Source organism: Dreissena polymorpha, chromosome 10 (assembly GCF_020536995.1).
Source record: "Dreissena polymorpha isolate Duluth1 chromosome 10, UMN_Dpol_1.0, whole genome shotgun sequence".
Lineage (NCBI taxonomy): Eukaryota > Metazoa > Mollusca > Bivalvia > Myida > Dreissenidae > Dreissena > Dreissena polymorpha.
In genome coordinates, this window is record NC_068364.1 from 67,298,604 (window position 1) to 67,309,135 (window position 10,532).

General features: G+C 33.1%; 1 protein-coding gene across 1 annotated transcript; it reads left to right on the plus strand.

The window, feature by feature from the left end:
* The first annotated feature begins 7,893 nt into the window (after window positions 1-7,893).
* LOC127848547 (uncharacterized) lies at window positions 7,894-10,224 on the plus strand. Its single transcript, XM_052381062.1, has 2 exons — window positions 7,894-8,222; window positions 9,592-10,224. Exons 1-2 carry the CDS (start codon window positions 7,926-7,928, stop codon window positions 9,886-9,888), a joined length of 594 nt encoding a protein of 197 aa, XP_052237022.1. The 5' UTR covers window positions 7,894-7,925; the 3' UTR covers window positions 9,889-10,224.
* The last annotated feature ends 308 nt before the right edge of the window (window positions 10,225-10,532 follow it).

The following is a 10,532-nucleotide window of genomic DNA, read 5'->3' on the forward strand; positions in this document are numbered from 1 at the left end:
CATCTCGAAGTGCGAATCAATTGATTTGCAAATAAAATAAACGCTAAAACGAGAAACCCGTGCGTTTTTTTGCGCGCTAAACTTATACTAAATTAACATATACGCTATCGCTAATACGTATTCATGACAAATCGAGTATAATTCACTAATGTTTTATGACAGTTAGCGTTTATAACAGCCCTGTCTGTGACACATATAACCTATTTAGTTACCCTTTGAAACAACAATTACAGGTTGAATCTAGACTGTTATAGTGACACTGTTATACTTATATCTTCATATTACATGTTGCTTAACATGCCCATAAATATCTTTCATACTTAACGCAGTTTTTTTCCAGCGAGAAGGCGATAATTGTTTCTTTGTCAGATAAAAACATAGGGTAGTATCAAAAAAGTTCCGAAAAATGTTATCTTACAATTCGTGTATTCAAATTCGACATTAAATTAATAGTGTATATGTTATAAAATACAAAATGAGAAAGTTCTGCCGACTTTTTCACAGAATCAAAATGACCTAAAAAACTTAAAGCTTCCGTTGTCAATTGAAAAAGGAGCAGTTTTCAAACAGTGACACTGCAAACTCAATCTTTAGTTGAAACATGTGTCCAACACTTTCAATTTAGAAAGGTCTTCGTATGAAGACAGCTAAGAAAAAAGCTTCTTAAACAAAGCACTCATTTTGACATTCGAATGTTATTTCAGCTAATTCTTCAGAAAGCGGCATTATTAGCTTTATTTTAAGATAAATATCAGATATGTCGCGCTTTTACATTAGACTTGTCGATAGTCCAATTAAAAGGCAGCTGTACGTCACGTGACATGAAAAACAATGATATGTTTTTGTCCAACCAATGAAATCTGCTCTTTGCCTCGCGTAACTTAATTCAATGTGCGCATGTCACATTATTGGAACGTGCGCGTTACACATAAACTTCAGCGACTGAAGCATCAAGATGTTTGGAAAATTGTTGAAATGCATGGTTCTTGTTCATGCATTTGTTAGACATGCGAGCGCATCAAAGACATCAAAATTCTTGAGAGTGTCTAATGCGATAGAAATTCCATATGTGGAAATGTCAAGCAGATCTGCCAAGGGCCTTTTACAATGCGCTCTACTTTGCAGCGATGACTGTTGGTATCTGAAGTATGAGGACAATGCATCGGGCTCAGGCACATGTGACCTGTACAAAATGAAGGACACGCTCGACACGAATTTGAAATTTGTGAATATTTCAAATACGTACAAAAAGGTAAGTGCACATTTACATGTGTTTTAACTATTTGTTGCACTTAATGTAATTTGTATTGATATCTCATATGTTCACACACATTACTACCAGAATAGGTAAGCATATTTTCGATTATTTATCACACTTTTTTCCTTTATTGGTTTGATGTTTTTTAATATTAACATTTTTATTTCTGTAGTTTTGTCTTTGTTTTATATAAAAAATAGTGAATTTTTGTATTAATCTGGTTACAAATGTATAAACAAATGTAGCAAATAATAGAAATCATCATGAACAAGTAAATGAATGTTTTAGCCATAACCTTTTCTGTATTCAAATTTTAATGTTTTGCTTACTCTTGTCTCTGCAAACAGATTAGCAAATAAAGCTCTGCAGTTCGCTCAATTGAAAGAAAGAATTAAGGTCTGTGGTTGTTTTGATTATAAGAACACAGAGTAGATAAATAATTTATTGAAGCGATATGTTTATTATAAGGAATTTGTTTTGGTTAACATCTACAGGTGAGTTTAACTTGTCTTCTCATGATGTGAAAATGACTTTCTTTAAAAGAAATGTTAGACACAACATAATGTCTTATACGTTAATTCTAAACGTTTGCTTTATTAAATGTTTGTGTATATTATTTAAGAAATTGTAAACTCCACTTCGGTCCCAATGGCATTATAGTGACCAGCCAGGCAGCCACAAACCGTATATGGACCGACTATAATGCCATTGGGACCGAAGTGGAGTTTACCATTTCTTAAATAGTTCCCGTTTATTTATTTGTTTCAGACGTTTCTTTAAAATGGCATGCTAAGCTCTTATTCCTACACATTTATAAAGTGTGTGCCTTTTTATTCATAATTTGCATCATCTTTAATTTTTAGTTAATATGCCGATATAATCATTGACTTAATTTGCGTGTTTCATTTAACGGCGTCTTTTGATGTTCTGCACCGAATTGTTGTTTTTGGTTTATGATGTGCTCAGATCCAGGAGAAAATAGTTTTTTAGTTGATAATTGTTTTTATATGAAACAAAGTTTTGTTCTTATAACAAACATCACAACATATAGGCAGTCATCACTGTAACTTGCCCGTAATGTGCTATAATATCATTTAGTATTATGACGTCACCTGAAAGACGAAGTCGGCAAGTTTTTTCCTATACACATTTGTCGCGAATATTTGGAGTCTATATAACTATTAAAACTGAGAGAAGCTGCAGTGGTACAAAGTTTATTTAATATTGTTTATCGAATTATTATAAACTAGTGTTATCTAAATAATCGTAAATTAAAAGTATCAGAACAATGGGTATGGATAAAGCAGAAAATACATATTTTTACAGCTGCAAGATATTGTCCATTGGTGCGAATAATTTATAGTTGATTTTCCAAAAACATAGCTTTGGAACTCTGAATGTCTTTTGCTCTAGTAAAATTTAAATATTTCCTAATTGAGAAATCACAATGCGTGAAAATACAAAAATGAAGATAAACATAGCATACTATGACACAATTATTTCACAACCTTCACACATAAATCATAACGAAGATTTTGGCACTAACTAGAATGTTAAGAGCATAATTTGGCTATCAACAATCGGAACAAATGGTTTCACCGTTCATCTCAGCAGAAACTAAAATATCTAAAAATATCGCGTAATAACAGAAAACACTTGCATACTCGGGGCTTTTTTTCCTGATTTTGTGAAGCGGCCCTGGCTCCCTCACTTCGTAAAAAATTGAGTCGCGAACTTGTAAAAAATGTGAAAAAATGAGTCGCGAACTTCTGAAAGTTGTGAGAAAAAAAACCGAATCGCGAACTTATAAAAATTGTGAAATTCAGTTTCTTAAGAAATAGTATAGTAAAAGCATGTTTAATACTTGCCTCATATTTAAACGTCTTTAAATAATGCATTAAAATATAATTTTCATTGTTTTGACACTTTCTTTCAACAAATAACTACTTACAACAATATTCTGACTGGTAAACTTTATCTAAAACCATTGAAAAGCCTCACTACTGTCAATATCTTGCCTTCCTTATGCAAAATATTAAATCAAATTTAAATTTTGAATTGTGAAATGGCTGTTTTTGACAGTTTAAAGTCCCAAAATGTCAAATTTTCACAGTTTAAAATGGGCGTATTTGTCAAGTATAGTGGCATTACTATATTTGTGAAATGTTCGTGTCAAAATTGTGAAATGGAAGTTCACGGCCATTCTCGTAGAAGGATAAAAAGCCCTAATACTGTAATTGACATTTGTATATAATTAGAATTTTATCAATGTTCATGCAATTAAAAGTTACAAAGATTGCAATTATCGGAGATATGCAATCCCTATCAACCAAAAGTGTTCATATTTAAAATAAATTATTGAAGCTTTTTCCAAAAAGAACCTTTAATTCTCCCCACCCAATCAATACCATTGTATCAACTATGATTAGTCATAACGGGTTAAACTTGACAACAACAAAATGAATGTTCAGATAAGTTAAAATTATCAAACACAACTTTCGGAAATTAACAACTGCATTCAATTGTATATCTTCGTCTATGGAACAATATGCGCAGACGAGGCAACTTTTCAGCCGAAACCTCCCTTAAAGGGGCCTTTTCACAGATTTTGGCATGTATTGAAATTTGTCATTAAATGCTTTATATTGATAAATGTTAACATTGTTTAAAAATCTCCAGTAAAAAAACAAGAATACAATTAAAGAATTACAAAAAAGTAACACTCAACGTGGCTCGAACCACTGACCCCCTGGAGCCATGGAGCAAAAGTCTACCGCTCTATCCACTAGACCATACGCTCTCATGCCACATTCGATGAATTTTTTACTTTATATATGCAATCCTCGTAGTATCAAAAAAAAACACAACGACAACAACAGAATTCTCCAAATTATTTAATCGTTTCGCGTTGCAACGTTTTATAATTTTAAGGTTTTTAAATCGTCAAAAGATGCACATAATGGATATTTTAGAGCATGGTAAATGTTCAGTATAACTGTTTCCTCACAAATATCATAACTTCAAGGAAAATTTGCGAATCTGAAACATTTTTTTTCAATTTTGTCAATTTACCAAAGCGTGAAAAGGCCCCTTTAAGCTCGTCAAATTTGACTGTTCTTGTCCTCTTCACTGTCGTCATGATGTTGCACTGAATGTGTCCTTATTGATCCTATTTTTTCAGGTCCGTGATGTATGTTGTATTGTTGTTTATCTGTAACTATCGTTTTTTCACAGGGTAGGGTTGCTAGCCGTACACCTTTATGTGTTTCATGTAGATTTAATGCATTGTAATTTGATCATGGGATATTTAATCGTTATTTTAACAAAACCTGATCGAATATGTTTTATTAATTAAAGGATAAAAGAAGCAAAACCAATGTTGTGTCAATAGAATACGACTGAAGAATATTTAAGTAGTGGTTTGATTTTGCTGTTCATATCTAACGAGACATTTCAGTGACACGAACTAAATTGAGATATGATTAACGATGCCCCCGAGTCTCTTCAATCAAGAGCCTGTTTTAAATATACAAAGATGATGTCACTAAGTTCATAACTGGAGCATAAATATGCATTGATGTCGACCCTTCAGCCAGCATTTAATATGGTCCAATTGACGCGAGAAGAAAATTTTACTCGGGCAAAAAACAAAACGATTTTATTCGGATGACCTGTGCAGTTAAGTTAATACGGTAAAACAAAGCACGCTATTTGTTAGTTTCAATAAATAAAACCTTTAGCTGGTGTTTCATTATTCTTTCAGCACTCGTTTTTTTCCTTGGCATGATCTAAAATTCACCCTTACATGCACAAGTAAACAGTATTCTTACTTGCATCACAACAAGTATCGTGGAAATACGAATATTTATACGTTTATCATTTTGAAAATGTTGATTGTGGAAAATGAGCCTGATTACAAAAGTTATCAATTGCCGTGATTACTAATTTATTTTTAGATATGAACACGCCATGTATGTTTTATCTGCGACGCAAAGTGATTAATTACTGTGATTGAATCATTTATTTGAAGACATGATTACGTCTAATTTGTTTTACTTGTGTCGCTTTATAAGTTGTCCCTTTATCTTTGCATCAGTGAATCTCTTGTTAATCATGATGTTGTGCATGTCTATCAACTGTACTGTTGTTGCGTATACGCGAAATTATATACATTTTATAGTTGTAAAAAACATCGAAAGTTTTAAAACACTAAATATTTTTTAAATCTCATGAATTAAATGATTTGTTCGTATTTTTAATTTCATTGATCTGGTAGTATCTCAAACAGACTGCGATAATGCATTAATATTAAATGTTCATTTCTAGAGTATATAATCAAACGTACCCATTTTATATTGCCCATTTTATTGTCATAAAACCCCGATGCGAGCTATACGCTTCGTTGCATGAAACTTAAAAAAGTATTTATTATATTGTATCAATATTTTATTAGCTATTTAATGCGACAACGTATAATTAATAATAATAAACGCATGTTTTAAACGGTAAAGTTATAACAAACAATTCGCATCGCCTGATAAATGTAAGCGCAAAGAATGGCTGAAAATAATATACTCGCAAAAATACATATTCATATATGAGCCTCGTTCTGGCAAATGCATTTGCGTAAAATGCCTTCCCAGAATACTCCGCACGCTCATCAGGGACGACACTTTTCGCTTTAACTGGATTTTTGTTAAGAAGAGACTTCCTTTAAAAGAAAGAGTCCATATAAAATGAAAGTGTCGTTCCTCATAGTCCATACAAAATGAAAGTGTCGTTCCTCATAGTCCATACAAAATGAAAGTGTCGTTCCTCATATTTCATACAAAGTGAAAGTGTCGTTCCTCATAGTCCATACAAAATGAAAGTGTCGTTCCTCATTAGCAGGCACAGACTAATATGGAGGGACACTTTACGCACACGCATTAATCCCAGTTTTCCCATTGCGAAACCTATATGATTCCGGCCTGTTAAAAACGATACAACTTTCACTTTTCTAGTATATAAGTTATAATTATAAGTGTCAAATCGCTAAAAGCCTCAGTACTCGGAACGTCAAATAAATGGTCATCATTTAAATCGTCACTTTCGCAATCGATATTTTTTATATCGTTCTTAACGGATTATTAATAAACTTGTAGTAATGAATGAAGGTGGCTGTCACTTAAAGGGACCTTTTTACGTTTTTGTTAATTGACAAAATTAAAACGAAATGTTTCAGATTCGCAAATTTTCGTTGTAGTTATGATATTTGTGAGCACATTTTAAAACAGAACATTTACCATGCTCTAAAATATCCATTATGTGCATCTTTTGACGATTTAATAGCCTAAAAATTATAAAACGATGGAATACTTTGGAGAGTTCTGTTGTTGTCGTTATATGATATGAAACTACGAGGATTGCTTGTATAATGTATAAAAAAATAATTCATTGTATGAGCACGAATGGCAGACTGGTCTAAGCGTTAGACTTTTACTCAAGGGGTCATTTGTTCGAGCTCAGTTGAGGGTTACTTTTTTCTTTCTTTAATTTTATTCTTGTTCTTTTACTGGAGCTTTTTAGATCCAATGTTTACATTTATCAATATAAAGCATTTAATGACAAACTTCAAAACATGCCAAAATGTGAGAAAAGGTCCCTTTAAGAATTACGATTTTCAAAACATGTATGCTGTAAGCGTATTAAGGGCCTTTCCAATCGCATAATACTCCTTAGATTTGATGGATAGGGAATGATTGATTGTTTTGAAACTTAAGAAAATAAGGACTTTCTTTATAACTAACCTTTTGGAAAATGTTATTAGAAAATACAACCACATACATTAATCAATTGATAAAACCATTATTTGGTTTTTAGAAGATTGAGCAAAAATAATGCCAAACAAAATTGTGTATTTGCACCGCCGGAAATAGTTGAAGTGTAATAAATGACTAAAAGATCCTCTAAAAAACGTGTTAATACATGAATTTGACCAACGGATTTCCGGTGTTTTTCTTATTGGATCAATGAATACAGCCGAGTGTATTTTTGTTTATATGAGCCGTGCTCTGAGAAATGGGGGTTTAATGAATGTGCGTACAATGTCGTCCCAGATTAGACTGTGCAGTCCGCACAGGCTGATCAGGGACGATACTTTCCGCAAAAACTTGATAATTGCTAAGAAGAGACTTTCTTGAAACGAAAAATAACATAAAAGCGGAAAGTGAGTCCCTGAATAGCCGGTGTGGACTGCACAGGCTACTCTTGGACGAAACTTTACGCACTTGCATTAAACCCCATTTTCACAGAGCGCTGCCCATATGTTTTGTTTTAAGAAAATAGCTTAAATGGATTTTTCACAAGTGCGGTATCTATAAGACTCATTTTTTTAAAATAAATAAACCCACAATTTCAAAATTTACAGGTCTAGACTGGAGCATATTTGTTTGTCCGCGGCATTATTAGCATTAATTTAATCTATGCATCAGATATAGCATACATGCGCATTGGAACTTTTATTAGTCCAATAAAAATGCAGCTCTATATCACGTGACGTGAAAACCAATTCTGATTTGTCCAATGAAACCTTCCCATTGCCTTACGTAACTTTATTCAGAGTGCGCATGTCGCATTGTTGAAACTGTGAGCTGTTCACTTCAACTTCAGCAATCGGAGCATCAACATGTGTGGAAAGCTGTTGAGATTCATGCTTCTGGTGCATGCATTTTCGAGATGTGGGGGCGCATCACAGGAATCAAAATTCGTGAGAGTGTCTAACGCGATCAACGTGAAGTATTTGGAAATATCACGCAGATCTGTCATGGGCCTGGTATCATGCGCTGCCCTTTGCAGTGATGGCTGTTGGTCTCTGAAGTATGAGGAAAACGGATCGGGCTCAAAAACATGTGACCTGTACAACCTTAGGGACACAAAGTACACCCAACTTAAATTCGTGAATGTTGCAGATCTGTACAAAAAGGTAAGCGTACATTTACACTTTATTTACGTGTTTGCTAAACATGACGTTTATCGTATATGCTTAATTACATTTTAATTAAGTTAACGAGTACTTTTAATAACATTAATAGCATATTATATAATGATATAATTTAACGACGAGTTCGGCATTTTTTGCTATGCATCTCTTTGGAATTTGTTTAAAAATTAAACCATTAAGAAGTGTCGTATGAAATAATGTTTTTAAATGGTGTGTACCATAGTAAAATCAATAAGTGTTACTTAAAAAACTTAAACTGAAACAAAATGACCAGCATACTCATATAAGAGTATTTCTTGTAATAGTGTTTAAACATTAAACATCAAGTAAACACAACTTATATACTAATTCGCAGTTTCATGAACTATAAACGTGTTTGTGTTGGGATAAGTATCATTTTCTAATTCGATATAAATCGTCCTTTTATTGGCAAAAGAGGATATTTGAGTCGTGTTTTGAGAAAACTGGGCATAATGCATGTGCGTCAATTGTGATCTCCCTGAAAAACAACAGATATTCGTTCTACCTAGGAGTTAAGGCGTCTCAACGAGCAATAGACGTTCGATGCAATTGAGCTTAAATTTATACTGTAAGCTAAAATAATAAAGAGCAGGGTAGATATTTACAAAAGGTCGCTTTATATAGTAATTTCACGCAGAAATTAAGTATCCATATCCCTACTAGCATTTCTAATTGAACGCGTCGCTGATATTGGGATAGTAAAAGGTGCTATCGCGAGTCTGGTAACGATAATCTACATTGTATTTTAAATACTAGTTTACATCAATTATATTTATATACTTTGTATTATTCGAAAGAAATGTATTTTTCGCACTCAATAAATGTGCGTGTGTTATAATATGCATCTACGTGTTTTTTTCTGGGTTAGTTTGCTTGAAATAATAGGAACAATACGTTTGATGATTTTCTTTATAAAGTTGTTAAATCGATACATATGCAAACCTCTTTTCTTTGCAATTTATGTGAAAAGATTCTTTTCATATCATTTAAAATCAAATTCATCAACGTAAAATAAACGCGTCTGTATTTAATAAGTTATTTATGCAGTGATATTTAGATAAATATTTGGAAATCACGGCTAGATATGTTCATTGAAGTATTATTGGCTTTTAAAGGACGATACTTTCAAATCATCAAACGGCTTTACAACCATTCGAATGGCGATCATTCAATCCATATTTGAATATTCGAATAGTTTTGTAACGTCCTCTTATTGCATTTCGTAACAATAACAACGAGAAGCTGCAAAAACAACAACATGTAATTTATACATACCCGAGTACACGATTTCCATCTAATGCCTTATTATAATGACTATTCTCTTTGACAGGTCTATCCCCCCGCCAATGCGTTTGTTCTAATCGAGATCGGCATATCATGGATCAAGGCCAGAGACTTCTGTCAAAGTCAAGGAGGCAACTTAGCGATCGCCAATAGCACAGCTAAGATGGAGAGATTAGAGAGAATGCACAGCAGGACAGATACTCCCCTCTGGATAGGAGGCGTGACGCAGATTCCTCCGGAAAATGGGACAATCGGAATGTGTCCTAAGTTTCAAAGTGGACTAGGTGTTGGCGTTACTTCATGCGGTGAAATTTGGTATTTTGTTTGTGAATATCAGCTTTAAAGACGAGTTTCAACCGTTTTCGTCGGACAACAAGCAATTGTAATCTTGTAATTAACAGTCTCAAAATAAGCTTACTTATGCTTTTTTTGTTGCTTTTTTATATTTATTTTCAAAGAAATATCTTCATCATACCATCGAATGTGTTGAGTTATTTAAATTTCTCTCTATGGAAACTTTTTGCAAAGTTAACAATATTTAGGATTGGAAGAATTGATTGTAGCTTTTCGGCAGAATCATGTGATGCACTGTACTAACTATTCAACATTTTTTGTAAATTAAACGACACCAATCTTAATTTTAAACAAAGGTACTCTGACCCGCTCCAAATTAGCCTTGGCAAATGATGATTATTATTGTGTACTTCTTTTCAACACAGAAGAATAAATTATAAATCCTGACAATATTTTCTTATTGATATGGGGAGTTTTTAAATAGTTATTACTCTTTGTGTAGGTGACCCGTTAAGTGTAGATATATGACACGGGAGCTATATACATGGTACCGCGCACGCGCAATTTTGAGGCCCCGCATTGTGTCCATGACAGATCGAGTCATCGTGTTATGTGCAAACACCTTTATTGTTATTAAAGTTAAACGTTTTTAATTTAGATTTAAATACGGAAAAAAAATAATTAAACACTCAA